The following is a 15,721-nucleotide window of genomic DNA, read 5'->3' on the forward strand; positions in this document are numbered from 1 at the left end:
ATTCAGATGTTGAGTCTTTTGTATCCTTCACTGGTCTAAAAGGGAGCATGTCTTTAACTTAGCATTTTGAAAATCAGATTATGTAGGGTTTAAAATTTACCTGGAAGACCAAGGTAGAAAAGTGAGATGGCCCCTTCATTTTTGTCCTGAAAGAGTAGGATTCTTAGAGCCAGAGAGATTTGGGACTGCAGATGGCAGTCAAAAGTCAGAGCTGCCCTGGGGTCCTTTCTTGCAGAAAACTTCCATTGAYATCAAAGCAAAATTGCCTGCCAAGGAGAGGGCAGAAATGTAGAGGAAATATCCATTGGACAGTTAGCTGGGTGAGAACAAAAAATAATTTAGAAAATCTATACAAATATCAGAAGAATGAATTTATCTACATTTCTGGACCCAGGACAGGCTTTACCCACTGCTCCCCCACTTTGTAAGGAGATGYAGATCTCCTCCAGCTGTGAGGAAATGCCAGACCTGGGGAGGACAGTTGTGGCTAAACACAGACCATGATCTCTCCCACTGCAAACACTCAGATCTCTGTAACTGAACTGATTCTTGACTCTGATTCTCCAATTATTTTGCCTTAAGATCTCAGCACAAGGAGCTGCTCAGGGAGCTGCAGTAGGGTGAGGTAAAAATAAGACCTCCAAAGATTTTGTTTCATTAGGAGGAACCCAAATTACAAAGGTTATTCATCATATCTCACTGACTGATACAGAAAAAAAAAAACCAAAACCCTTCATTCTGTCTTCAGATTACATGTACAAAGTAATCTGAGAGTGCTCTACTCCAAAGCACCAYGTCAGAGCACAGGACAGATTTAATTTCACCCTAAGTCACTCCTGCCTACTGAAGCTGAGCAGGAAATAAGGAATACAAAACATTTGCATCCTGTTAGACAATCCTGTACAGAGTTTAATTAAAAAGGTCAAACATCARTGTAAATCTTTCACTCCCTGCCACTAAGAAAGTAGCTACATTTCAAAACTTAGCAGTTTCTTCTCTGTCCTGATTACTGTTAACTTCTACTAACATTTGTTACACTCCTTTGATGCTCACGAACGGACTGCAGGATCGGGGATTGGTTCGCTACAGCACAGTGCTATCACATTTCTGTAACACACCATTTCCTACTGATAGATTACAGTGTTTAACAAAAAACGCATTCAGGATCTACATGGGAAGTTACTCAAGGTCACCCAGCAAACAAGCAGARGAGACAGAGAAGGTGATGTTTATTCTGAGGCCCAGCAGAATGGGCTTGCCTCAAAGCCACAYTGCTCTCCCTGCTGAGAGCTGAGGRGTGATCTCAGGTGAAAGATCAGCAGTGACACGGAGGGAAYTGAAAAGGTACAGGTGTCCAAATGCATTGCCTAYACTGAATGCTGAAAGCTGTAATGTTCATGTTAAAATCTTCCTGCTGAASAGTCATCCAAAGAAATGAATACCTTCATTTTTGCAGACTTCAGAATAATTTTATATATTTACCTCGTGGGTTCTTCTGGAATTCATAAATCACACTTAATGAGAAGTATTAGCACACACTTACTGCAATTACATGATGAATGTTTGATTTCTGGCTTACAGCCTGAAAAATACATAGATTTCTGTGATCTCTAGAAAGGTAAAGATGAAACCTCATGTTTTAATTAGGGGCTAATAGCTTTAGTTCACTTCAATGCAAAGGCCTTTGGTTTTTTAAAAGCTTTCCAACCCAGCTGAAAGTCTGCTACTCAATTAGTGTGGAGTTATACATCAGCTGATCAAGCAATGACTGCCTAAGCTATTGCTTTCTCTGTAAGAGCTTTTAGTTGGGGAAAAAAATGCATTACTTTCACATCCTTGGGCTRCACCAGTGCTGCCAAACTGCTGATGAAGACTGAACTCAGCAGGTCCTACCCCTGCAGCTACAYAGGATCAAACCCCTGAGTCTGTGTCACCAGTGAGGATTTGACTCATCCTSCACACTGTGCACAAGACCATCCAAGCAGGTATGCCATGAGACTATTGTGTAAAATCAATTTACTTAATTAATTTGAATAYGACAATCCCCTTCCAACTATCTTTCAATGAGTTTTGTAACCCTGATTTCCTATAAACCAACCAAAGTGAAAAAAGACATGCTCATCTCCACTRGGTTGCAATCATCAGAGGGGTGTCATCTGAAAGAAATGTGGACACACGCAGGGTCTCAATAGCTTTATGTCATGTGTGCTAAACAGAACTGTGCCTCTAAAGAGCAGCTATCCTTGCCCAGCCAGCCCTCTGAAGCACAAGGTTTCCTCCCTACAGAGGTGTTAGTGGGAGCAGGTGAGGGCAGCCATTCCCCCCCACTGGTGGCCCACATGCTGAAGCACATAAGGCAGGAGCTCTAAATTGTGACCTGTGAGAGGGGCAGGAGCTGTGCCAGGGCACAGYAGCTCCAGAGGACAGTACCACACAGCACACTGCTGGAACCTCTGAAAGGATACGGTGAGAAACAGTCACACTGATACTATCACACCCCACTGTCACTGTTACCCAGCTCCCACAGCCCCCCAGCACCACAGGGTGCTGTCCTCACCCTCTCACACCAAAGCAGCTGATGGGGAAGCTGTGTAGTGTCTAAAGCCATCCAGCAAACTGCTACAGGAGAGCATTCAGCCTCCTGAAACAAACCTACTGAGGCAGCAAAGCACCGGCCCAGCCTGACGTGCTCAGAGCCAGCAGGCAGGGCAGGGCAGCAGCAGCCTGCGGGGGAACCCAGCCCACGGCTGCCCTGGGAGGAAAGACACGCGTGTGTGCCCCTGCACAGAGGGTGGCACAGCACCCCCTCTGCCAGCAGCCCTTTGGAGGCCTCTCGGACAGAGGAGACTGTCTCCTTTGGGAATGCCCTTCCCAGCAAAGCCCTCTGCAGGTGCGGGTGTACAGCCCTGCACGGAGAGAGGCTGTCCTTGGCATAACTGCTAASCCCTGTTACTTTTCATATTCGAGTAAGAGGTGAGAAATGATGTGACAAATACAATGTGAACAAGCTGAGCCAAGATCCGCCCTTTTTTGTGGGACACAAAGAAATGCAGCCCTACAAGTAACAAATTCCTCACTCRCTTGCCAGTTCCACTGTGGACAGTCTGCTTTTGCAAACTGGCTGCTGCTCAGCTCACAAAATCCACTTGTCCTTCAGTAATCAAGAAGTAAACTGCCCTCCTCTGCCTGATTCTGTATTTTCTCACTATAATTAAATCTGACATGCAGCTGCAGTAAATATTTGTGCTGTCACAGCTCACATATGATAATCACCAAAGAGCCAATTTCAGCAGGGAATGCATATAAATTCTAGTCTGGTCTGTAGCTGGGCTGATATTTTTAGTCAATACAAATTCATTAAAGCCAGGAATTTGACAGAGTAAGAGCAAAAAAAGAGCATAACCTTAATTTTCATGGAAAAAGGTAACTCACTGTGTTACCCAGATACTGAGGCGGCCACGAGAGGCTGAGTATAGAAATAATCTAATTGCCACTAGATGGCACATCTCAATTACTAATCTGTATTTGAATTCAGGATTGCCTTTTAAAAAAGCATATCCATTTCCCTGTCCTTGCTAACATAACACTTTGTGTTGCTTTCTATTTTGAAATCAGAAAGCTTAAAAAAAMCTACATAAAAAAAGAATTTTAAACTAAAAATACACCATCTGCCAGTGAAAAACTAGCTCGATTCTGTCACATCTACAACCAAACCAGGTTAATAACCAGCATCACAGATGGTTTCTTTATATAAATATGTACATCTCCCCATAGTGACTCTTTCAGCTGCTTCCCAAAACTGCTGGCATTGCCTTACCTCGTTTCCTAGGCAATGGCTGTGCCTCACACTCAGCCTGGACATTATGCAGCTGGAATGGATTTCAGAAGATGCCATCCCCTGCCTGTGGCTGTTTCCAACACCAACAAGGGATGCAGTGGTGGACAGCATGCCTCTACCAAAGAACAGCAACAGATGGATATTAAACATTCTCATGCAGCTGCTCTTTTCCCTCAGATGATCAAATCTGCTGAAGGGTGCCTTTAACTTGCCCAAATCCCCACATAAGGCTACAGACCAAATATCATGGTGACCTTGATATGACAGCATAGAGCTGCAGTCAGAGCACCAAAGGTACAATTTGGTCTTCCAGCAGCATTCAGCAATATAAACTGTCATAAACCACTGAAACATAAACAACAAAACCTTTGTGGGGGYCATGCTCATTCTCCCTCAATAGCTGAGTATCAGGGGGCCCACCATCAGGAGTGATAATTTCCTAATTCTCTTATGTCCAAACTCACRTGAGGTGAACCCTTGAGCTCATTTCTGTTCTTCCATTGCCAGCAGTGAAATGTTTCAGAGCAGTCTGCAAACCTATTGCTACCACTTTCAGAACAGGTACCTGCCACCTTCCAAGGAGCTCCAAGAGCATCAAACCTGTYAAATAAAGATACAGAGAACAAATAGAATTCATTTCTTCTTGTTCTACTTTAGTCACCTGAAAACCTCCAGATGTTAAATTTATTGTAATGACTTAAGAGCATGCTCCTCTCTGGCAGGAGCTCAGCAAGATTGGGGTTTGACATAAGCTAGATGGATCTGTACAGAACTCTGAACTACTTGAAACCCATTTTTGATGACATTCAYATGACACATGCCCCTTCTATGTCAAAATGCAGGCTAAAAGATTGTAGTTCTTACTGGTTTGTAATTTCTAAGGGTATAATAAAAAGCATTTCAAAGAATACTCTTAAGAAACACAGTATCACAGGAGAGCACAGGATGAGAGTAACATGATCTAAACTCCATCCACATATATTACACTGATAAAAGTGATAAAATCAATTCACTACTCACGTTTGGGCCCAAATTTATGAATACCTGTAAAATGGGGGTCATGATATTGATGTCTGAAACCACTCTGAAACTTGTAATGGTCTGTTTAAATACTAAATACTATTATAGATGAACTGGAAGCCCCATTTTTCCTGTGGCCTGCTTTACAATCAGATGTCAGCTCTCTTCATTCTGAGCATAGGATGGTAACTCCATCCCAACAGGATCATTCAATCATCTGCCACTGCTAGCACTGTGTTATTTTGGAAAGAYTGAATTTCTCAAATAACCAGAAAACTGCAAATAGAAAAACTGCATTCATAAAAAAATATTATTCTAAAATGGATATAGAGAGTTTTTAAAATATTAAAGTTGCAGTGTGTGTAATCTCACAATGAAACTGAAACTTCACKSATTTCAGGCTTGGCATTATGAAACTCTGACAACGTTAGGAGTGACCACTTACCATTCAYTTCCTTGTCCTTTTCACATGAAAAAGTGTTACCAAATGCTGAGAACAATCACTGCCCTGCACTCCTCTGAACTGATCAAAGGCAAATGGTACCTGCAGAAGTAAATTAATCAATTGTATACAACAACTTCTGAGTTTAAAGCTTTATCATTTAAACCTTAACTTTCAGAAACCCCATAATACACACAGAGAAAAATCTTTATTTTAGGCAAAAAATTSACTTGTCAGAGCAGTTTCACTTGTCTTTACATAAAAAAAGAAGGCGCACCKGCACATTTTTCTACCTACAGACTTTTCTTACTAGTGCCTTGAAACCAAATGTGAACAACTGGCTGGGACATTCAGCATCATGGCATTTGGTGCTTACAGTAATAGCAGCAGCTGGTACATTACCCCACCAGCACCACCACTGCTGCCAACTGCTGGGTGCCCAGTACAGCCCTGGCTGAGTTTTTAAAGAGGTCATTTAATTTAAAGCAACCCACAGATCTTATGATGCTTCTTATGATGCTTCTTATGATGCTTCTTATGATGCTTCTTATGAATATTTTAATAAAAGCAGAAGACCAGCTGTTCAGACTCAGTCAAGAAACCAATGCTGAAATGGCAACCCTAATCATGGAGCCAATATAAAACTAGCAGATCCAGCTCCCCATTATTTTTTAAAAGTATTCTTRCCACATCTTCCCATTCTAGGGCACCAGGAACTTAGTGAAAATTGAATTGAAATTGTTCACAGTTTGTTTTCCTGTTGCTTGAAATCTTGTTTAGGTATTTGCTTCACTTGTTACATAGAAAAAAGATTACTCAAGGATTATAATAAAAATGTGACAAACAATAAAGTAAGGATAGCGTCCTTTGCATTCACAGTAATGTACTTTCTTATAAAACTTGCCTTTGCAGGGCTGAAACAGACAATAGGTAAAATTCTTCCAAGTGCCCTAGCTACTTTGGCACTTTACAYGTCATTCATGGGGGAGAAAAACTTAAAGCACTTACACCAACAGAATTAGGTTTCCCAAATAAAACAAAATTATTTAGAAAATTTTCACAAGYGACACATTAGCCTAAGAGCAGCATAATTCCCTTCAACAATCTGAAATAGTCCTAGCACAGAGCAATCCAAAATTACATAGGAAGTCAGTGTCATGATAATGCAGTAATCTAATACTATCCTTACAAATCTACACAAATCAAAAATAAAAAAAAAAGCCCAAACCCCAACACCCAAAAATACTTAATTGGCCTATATTTATAATTAGCACTGATAATTAGTAATTGTTGTGCTGAGGATTCACATCTGTCAGAGTAAAATTCATTCAACGTAAAAAGCCTGCTCTGTAGAGGATCATTCTCCATACTCTATCTGTGCTCTTAGCTCCTTGGAGAGGTAATTGATCAGCACTCCTGTCAGCTTCTGCTGGAGACCAGCGTTTCCCATTACAAGAGCAGTCAGCTGAGCAACATCAGTCCAGTCTAAGTGCCTGATAATATCCACGGTTTCATCATAGAGTTTCTGCTGCTCAATGGGAGGCAATTCCAGTAAAATCTGAGGGACTGGCTTGAATTGTCCAGAAGTCATCCAGGCACCAAGCAATCCACCAAATGCTCCTCCTAGRAAAGACAGAGTTATTAGTCTTTACCAGTTAATGTTAAAGCCTGAAATTCTATCCACAGCCTTCATCAATGCTGTTCCTACCTTGATTAGAAATCAACACACCTTTGTATATGTGTCTACTTTAACTAGATTTATATACAATATTCAAAGCACCAAAAAGGATTTTAAAAGCTCTTTAAATCCACAGCAATCACAAAGAAACCCTTTACACAAGTAACACAGAAAGCTTCAAGCTAGAAACCAAAACCAAAACACTCCCTGGGACACACTCTTTAGGATAAGCTCTAATAGCAAACAAAACCTTGCCCAAGGAGAACGCCAGACCAACAACTACCTTATCAGYGTGGAACACAGAATCTCTTACTAGATACTCCCAGACTGATCAAAGCTTTCTGCTTTTCTAAGAGTCACATGCTGCAGCCTCCTACACCCATGAAGTCCATCCCTGCAGGTGCTCAGAGGCCAAACCCATTGGACACATTCAGGCTTTCATCTGCCAAATCCACACCCACCCAGCCCAGCTAGACAAGCCATGCTTGGGTAAGGAGAGGGTCCCTGGTTATCAATGTAACAACAGAGGGATGGATCCTCTAGAGCTGATGTGACTGTGGCTGCTGAGAAGCCAGCTTAGCAGCCCTGCAGGGCTCTCCTCCATCACCAGTCTGACTGCAGCACAGCAATTCACAGGACTGACGGCCCTGCCCAGATCACACACATCCTAGCAGAAAGAAAGAAGGAAGGAAGGAAAGAAAGAAGGAAGGAGAAACCCTCACAATGGAGAGCTGTCAGAACTGATCCTGCCTCCAAAACTGCCACCTGCAGTGACTGCTCCTGAAAAGTCATTTATGCAYTCACAAAGATGCAGTTTTTCATTAGACAAAAAATTTCTTAATTTGCAGCTTTTACTCAGTTAGCAATTTTCCCCATGATACCACAGAAATACGTGAAAGCCTACAATGGCTGAATTCATCTTCAAGGGACTTTTATGAGAACATCAATATCTGATTTAGGGGCACTTAATGCAAAACCACTAGAAGTATTGATGTCTAAGCTCCTGATCCATTGAGACAAGATTTGTTATATGATCACACTTCTTCCCCCAAGCAACACACSCACTCTTCTCAGAGCAGGCAGTCCTTGGGAAGCATGATGACTGCAAGCTTCTCCAGCAATGCTGCACATGGAAGGCAACTGAACCTCTCATTCTTGGTGCAAAGCAGCAAGAGASACAATCCCTGCCACCCAGTCCTACACCTATCCAGGCTCTCTGTGCAAGTGAAAGTGCACYTGATTGTAAATGTCTCTCTAACTATCCTAAACCTATTTGGCTTACTTACCTCTGCAATTTTAGAAGTTAAATGAGGGGGTTATGATTTAGTTGCATTGTAATTGAGGCATGGCTTTTAGTTTAGTCAGTACTTATTACTCTTATTATATATGCTTATTATTGTGTACTTTTGGTATCCAGTAATTGGTATACTTGTTTCAGTGTCTTCCTCAGTGGCTGAAGAACATCAAGCTTGACTGGAAGACACTTTAAAGAGAAAACACATCCAAGAATAACTTTGCTGTTTTTCATAATCTCACTCAAGAGGGAGGCCACTTACATTACCTTTATTTCTGATTTTAAGTTTACACATTTTTTACAATAGCTTAATTTCCCTTCTTTGATGACTTCAGTCAACTATTTGTCAAAATACTGTTCTGGCTATTAATATACTTGAAATAGGACTAATTACACAGCTTCACTTTGCATTTTCTGTTATCACTCCGCACAAATTATTTGTTTATTTTTGTAACTGAACCTCAGGCAGGCACACTGCAATTCAGTCCAGTAACAATAAGCCYGTGAAATTGCTGGAACTGCTCACAGGAGTAAGGAACATTTAGGGGCCAGGGCCCACATAACTTCAGGGACAAGGCAGCTTTCAAGCTAGAAAACTCCTAATTCCAGAGTTACAGAGGAGAAACAACTCTTTACTATTACACTTTCCTGTAACTTTCTGTAACAAGAAGAAAAGGAAAGTGACAGGTAACAGTTAATCCCAGAAGAAAAAAAAAAAGTTCATCAAGATGTGGCTAACAGAACTTTAAAATACGCATCATTTTTAGYAAGATCATTTGGAAGATGATCGTGTCCCAGGCTAATGCTGTCCAAGAACACTTACTCACCCTCACCCTACACCCCTGCCTCACCCCTCTCCTCTTCACTCCCCACTGCAGCAGGAAATCTCAACACTGAACASCCCCTTCCTTCAACCCACAGCTCCTAGAGAGACTTCCTCGGGGATTTAACCACCCTATTGTTCCTACAGCAGAGCACACTTACCTACAGCAATTCCAGGCGGGCCTCCCATGAGCCCCCCCAGAAAAGCTGTGGCACCAGCCAGCAGTGCTCCCCGACCAGAATGCTTGACAGCAGCTTTCATGCCCCTCGCCTCGGAGACATGGCAGAGCAGCTGCATCACATCATCAATAGGGATGGGCATCTTGGCAAGTCCAGATCCTGGAAAAGACGTTTTAGGTTATCTTTTGATCACTGCAACAGAGACCAAACCTAGCTGCTAAATGAATTTTTGGGGAAAAATCCCCTCAGTGTTCAAGGACAGACACAGGAAACAGTAACTCCTTTCTCTTTCACTTTGGGAAAACCACAGTACTAGCCAATTGCACAAGGTTACTGACACTGCAAATGTGACCTCAGAGTAGACCAGAAAAAAAACCAAAAACCAAACCAGTTTATGACAAATTCAGAGATTCTACAGTACACTGTACATCTAATTCTTCAGTACATTGCTTTTGGCCTAAGGAATTCCCATGTGCATTCAGCATCACACACAACCCTGGGAAAAAGAGCTTCACTCTGCCACAACAGATTAAAACTGACAAATCTGTCAGGTATCTTCTCATTGACTAATTTTTACCACCAGTCAACTATTTTCACATATCAGTTCTTCTCCCTGTTTTGTTACATGCTTAAACACTTCCATGCTGATTTCTGAAAACAGGAGGCTGTCTCTAGCAACCAAGAAGAGCCTAAGGAAAGACTGGAGGAGAGAGCTGGTACTGGGACTAAATGGGRTGCTCTGGAATCAGGCCATCAGAAATGCAGGGGTGAATGAGTAAGGCAGTTGGGACTCAGAGCAGGGATGTCAGATGAGTCTCATGTAGGTGCAAGCAGAGACACAGGAACCTCAGCCTGTGACATGCTGTCACATGTCCTCAGCAAGGGACAGAGACCTGTCCCTAAGAACAATCCCTCTGAGATCAAAACTTCTCCACCTCATTCACTTGCTGCTGCTACTCATTAAGCAAAATAGTTCCCACTGTGCACACCAACTGAGGAAAGGGCTTCCAGGGATAATTAAAAAAAAGTATTCAATAGGATGAAAAAAAAAATCACATATACACAAGTTGCAGATTTTTTGTTGTACATGTAATATCAGTGCTACAGAGCAGATGAGCATTTGGTTTTCAGGCCCTAGATGACCTCTTATCCCAGTGTGCATGCAATATTTTCTCAACCCAAGCCAGCCTGTCTTCMAGTCTTTCTTGAACAGATCTCCTCAGTGTAAAGTGGAAGTGGAGTGGTATCACACCATTTTTCATATTAAAAATTAATACTACGATAGGGAAAGCTTTCCTTTGCACTAAAATGGCTGACTGCAAATCATCCATGTCACTGCAGGATCCAAGCACTGCTGACACTGAACAAAAGTCTGGGTTTTGGGAAGGGACCACATATGCTCCAAAGCTGCAAAGAGGCACAGTAGGAAATTAATCAAATAGCTGACTTCTCTCACTACTTCATTCATCTTTGTGCCAGTCTAAAGAAAACATCCAAGTTCATCATTTTACCACTGTTGCTTTTGGGTTTTTGGCAGGCTGATGACACAGCAGTGGCTCAGAATGGCAGTGCATGCTGGTTAGCGACAGCAGAGMGACATGTTCCGCTTCCAGAGTCACACTTTATCTCATTCAATAGGATTCAAGCTCCAAGCATGAACAAATGGCTGCTCAGTCTGTCCTAGAGCAGTAGGGAAAAACTCCCCAAAAAATACAACTGGTACAGCTCTGCCAGTCTCTGCCAATGATGGAAAGTGAGACAATTGTTTTTACCTTTCTACCAAAAGGTGAGCAACTTTCCATTCAAAGTGACATTCACAMCAGCCCCAAGCAGTCTAAAGTGCTGCAGGATTCATTCCCTCCTCACAGACACTGATTTGTGCTTGTCCTTCACCTCCTTAGCATGTCCTCAGACTAACCCAAAATGCTGAAACCAATTTGCATCTCCTCTCTGAGCTGAATTCAGTGAACGTCTCCCATGAAGCGCTCCAGTATGAAGGCTCTGCAACACGGGTGGGACAACACAAGCTGGAAAGCTGACAACACATGGCGCTCCCTGATAGTAACATAAGTAGCTTCCCTCCCTCAAATTGAGGGAGTTCTACAGTGCCATAAACCAATCTAACTGTAACAGATGTGAAATGATATTTTCTGAGCAGACACACCCACAGCTGAAGCACCAGGCTCCTGCAGTGGGTAGAAGCTGGCTGCCCAAGGTCACCTGCATTAGTCCATCCTCCAACATGGCCAGGACTGGGACGTGTCCTCATTGTGACGTGGCACTGCAAGCAGGGCAAAGGTGACCGGCTACCCTGGGCTTCTCTGGATAAAGAAAACATTCTTTCATGACTGGCTTCAAAGTGCAGCTGACTTAAGAGTTGAAAAAAAGATAAGACCATAATGAAAATAGAAATCACACTGCTATCTGGTGGTGTACGAATTTGAGGCACACAAATTTGTAACTCCTTATTAATCAGCCTCAAGGTAGAAACATACTGGAACTCAAGAAACTGTAATAGTTTTTCCTTAGTAAATTATTTATTGTTTCACTCCCCTCATAACTTCCCCAAGGGCAATTTCCAGTCACAAAATTAACATTTTCTGGGGATTTTTTGGCTTGTCTGAGGAAGTCATASCACAGCCGTTCCTGCTTAACTCTGGGTGTGAGTGTCACACTCAAAACTCTCAAAGACTTTACAAGAAGCACTCAGTTCTCTCAACTCTTAGAAGTATTTTTTATGATCTCCTATCATATTCTCTATATTTTAAGTCCTGCAGTGAACATTAGTGAACACAGTACCTGATGCACAGCWCATACATGTTGTGTTTTTTTAAACTGTACATACACAGCACTAGTGGGAGCCAGTGAAACATAACCATGTCTTAACAAATGTAAAGTAATCCCAGATTCCTACATTCAGCACATAGAATTATGAATTACTTGGAAAAATTCATGTTCCAAGGAAGAATCAAGATGATCAGGCAGTTTTCAGTAAAAAGATATTTTTTCAGCCATACACCACAGCAAGATATTTTGGCAATACTCGAAAGAGTTGGAGCATAGACACTCCACAAAAGAGTTAACCTGCTATTAGGATAAGCACCCAGCTAAATAACTGTKAGCAGGCAGTCAGCTGGCTGAGGAAATCAAACAAAAGGCTTATAAAGCTCTGCAGCTGCAAACCTCTAACAGCTCACAGACTGGTAAGGTCTGTAAGAAGCCAACTGCAAGAATGTGGAGCACAAAGTTGCACCTGACATCAACCTACTGATCAGAATCACAGGGCAAGCAGAACAGGAGGRTAGACATTGCAAAATGCCAGTGGTGCTACAAGGGAGCAAGAATCCTACCCCAGAATAGCACAGGAGCTGAAAGCTTTCTGTGTTAGAGGTAGAACCACATGATAGCCAAAAGCATTTATACACTCTGATTGTGTAACTGACAAGTAACTTAAAATACAATTTGATTCTAGCACCAAATGATTCCCTACTGAATTCACACAGGCATTAGGAAACACCATGATTGTAGAATACTGGATTTGGTCTAATGAAGGGATAGAAATGTCAACATCCATAAAATTGTGCACCAGTCCAGAGGTGTCGAGTCCCCACAGCTCCTACTGACTTCACATGGTACTGAGAATCTTCAGCACCTCAAGAAAAAAAAAAACCAAAACAAAACCCAAGACTTCTGGAACATGAAATCACTGACAAACCAAACTTTACTGGGCAACTTTTTGYTGTACTGCAAGTCGGTGGCTGCTTTCCTTGTGTAGTTGAAGTCTCTTCAAAGTCTTAGATTCTGTACCGCAGTTGATGGCTCCTCTCACTTTCACCCCAGGGACAGAGGAACAAAGTGAGCAATGCTCCTGCTCTCCGTATCCAAAGGGAATTGGTAAGATCATGCTACAACATCTCAACTTTGAACCTAAAACCAGCAGGTTTTGTTAAGAAGAAAAATGCCATAGAAAGAACTAAAACAACATCATACCCAACCCACTGAGAGCCCTGTCACTGCAAATAACTGAAGAGGGTCCCCAGATAACTCCATGGCATGAACCGCCTTTCAGCTCTCTCCAATTTAACAATCCCACCTCATTACCCTCCTTCTCCCTTCACCAAATGATSACTTTGGACAAGCAAAAGCCCTTCAACACCTGGCCTCACTATCCCACTTGTAGAAAAATGTCCACATAGGAGATATGCTCAACAGCATACAGCCAGGCCCACCACCAAGCTGTCCTCACAGCTGACCACCGAGGTAACTGAGTAAACATCTCTGCCATGTGCATATATCTAGCACAAAAAAACACCAACATAACACATTCCAAAGCCACCAGGCAGTGAAGATACAGAGCTAAGACCTCTTACCTGGAGCTGTCTTTATCATGGTGGACACCATGTGATAAGCAAGAATGTGAGGAGACAACCTTCACACAAGTGCTAGAAGGCATACAAGTGATCTGGGTAGATCTTCAAACTGAAACTTCAAGACCTCGGCAAACATTTATGCAAGCACAAATCCCAAGACAATTTTTTCTGTCTCAATTGCACAGCAACTGCTCTGAATGAACTGCAACCTTTTGTAAGAAATATGAGAACAGCACTGGASCAAAACCAAACACAGGATAGTTAGCAACTGAGACAGACTAAAGAACATGACTTCACAAACAACACTGTGCAAGATGTCACCTGATGATTAAACAGGTCAGAAGTCCATCAATTATTTYAATAACAGCTGGTGGACAGACAGGGACTCAAGATATTCCCATCTGCAAAGGARGACTATCTCATCACTGGTCCATACACATCCTGTAAGCATGAGTAGCATCTGTGCTCCTAAATCATAACTTTCTGAAAATCTTACCTTTAGAACCTGGTCTAGTATCTGAAATCTGCAAAMCAGGTGGTCTGTCTGATATAAATCGTGACTGGCTTCAGTTCAGCAGTCAATAAATATACCAGTTTTGAACCTACTCTGCATCTGTAATTTTCATTTATTTTGCTAAGAAAGGGTTTACTCCTACTTGGTGGCGTAAAGATTAAAATATGCTTACTGCCATTCTCTACATTTCGTACTCTTCTTTCCGAACCATGAGGACTTGTTGTATCTACAAATATTTACTATAATAATGTGTTACTGACTATATGTTTAWTCAGATTTGTTTTAGTTTCAATTATATTAGGAGAAGGTAAGAAACTCTTGCATTTGCTAGGCAATCTGAACTCAATTAAATGTATAAAAGAGCATTTTAATATTGTTTTGTAAGAACTGAGACCTTAAGAGCATTGCTCTTCTTCTGTGTATTTATCAAAGCATGTAATATAATCAAAGCATTTAATTGGTTTATTTAACACAAGAGGCAACAAGTTCACTCATATGAGCAAACTACTTCTGGAACCTAGAAGCTGATTTTACAAGGCTCTTGGATGCCTAAAAATGCAGGTAAATATTGAATGGGAATGATCTCATTYCACTGAGATAAAAGGAAATTTGGCACCTGATCTGTCTAGGCACTTAGGATACCCCGCATACCTGGTCTTCTAGATTACAAAGTATCTATGAAACACTGGCCATAACTCCTCCTGCCCTTGAATTTTTACAGGCCTACTCATTGTCCTTCTAATTATAAACTACAGATGATTTTTTTTTCCCCATTCCCTATCCAGTTTCTCCATTTTGAAAGCCACATTCAACAAACTTAGAGGTCGCTTTCATCAGGTAGCTGATACTGAAGCCAATAATCAGACTTCCAGTTAAGAAAAAGAAAAGAGATGACACTCAGAAATGCAAACAGCAGAGCTGTTCCCCTGTAGAGGTACTTGGTACAGCACACTGCAGTGCTATCTTCAAAATCTGAACTATGCCTGAAAATTAAAGATGTTTTCCCTGACTCACTGCAAAAACATAAAACTTCATCTCATTAAAATTAATCAACATGTTCTGAATGTCTCAAAATTTATTAAAAATGTTATGACTAAAATAGGCTGAGCATAAAATGTAATTATAAATCCTTTCAAATACCCGAAATTTAATTACACTATAGCTATTTCTTTATTTATTTTCCTGCCAATTTCAGGTTTACTCTTTCTGAAGTACTGCTCCAGCCGCAATGTGACTTGGGGAAAAGAGAAATTAGATGCTCAGTTCAAAACCCACCTGGGCGCGTTCCTGTGTTACCCRCTCGGGGTGACCCTGCCTGGGCAGGAGGGCTGGGCTGGGTGATGTACAGAGCTCCCTTCCCACCCTAACCACTCCAGGGTTATGTGCAGCTAAAGGGAATCCAGCGGGACTGAAGGTCTTTAGGACCATTAGCGCCGCACCCGAACGATGTCCCCAGGCCCAGGGCCGGCCGCAGCGGCTGGGGCGGCTCCCCCGGCCCGCCGGGCTCGGCAGCAGCACACACAAACCCCGCGGGCCGATAGCGCTGCCCGAGGAGCGGAGCGG

The 15,721-nt window shown here is 42.1% G+C and overlaps 1 protein-coding gene across 4 annotated transcripts in view; it reads right to left on the reverse strand.

The window, feature by feature from the left end:
* Window positions 1-5,489: 5,489 nt before the first annotated feature.
* CUNH19orf12 (chromosome unknown C19orf12 homolog) overlaps window positions 5,490-15,721 on the reverse strand; it is an 11,110-nt gene continuing 878 nt past the window's right edge. The window contains exons 1-3 of one of the 4 annotated variants that reach the window (XM_057373162.1): window positions 15,434-15,568; window positions 9,257-9,433; window positions 5,490-6,923 (exon numbers count right to left, since the gene is read on the reverse strand). In XM_057373162.1, the coding sequence (XP_057229145.1) occupies window positions 6,658-6,923; window positions 9,257-9,416 (426 nt within the window). In that variant the 5' untranslated portion in view covers window positions 9,417-9,433; window positions 15,434-15,568 and the 3' untranslated portion in view covers window positions 5,490-6,657. Of the gene's footprint in view, window positions 6,924-8,264; window positions 8,462-9,256; window positions 9,434-13,644; window positions 13,719-15,433; window positions 15,569-15,721 lie in introns of those variants that run through there. The other 3 variants (XM_057373164.1, XM_057373161.1, XM_057373163.1) reach the window with 3 other exon arrangements.

Source organism: Malurus melanocephalus, unplaced genomic scaffold (assembly GCF_030028575.1).
Source record: "Malurus melanocephalus ecotype Western Australia unplaced genomic scaffold, MMel_1.1 scaffold_188, whole genome shotgun sequence".
Classification (NCBI taxonomy): domain Eukaryota; kingdom Metazoa; phylum Chordata; class Aves; order Passeriformes; family Maluridae; genus Malurus; species Malurus melanocephalus.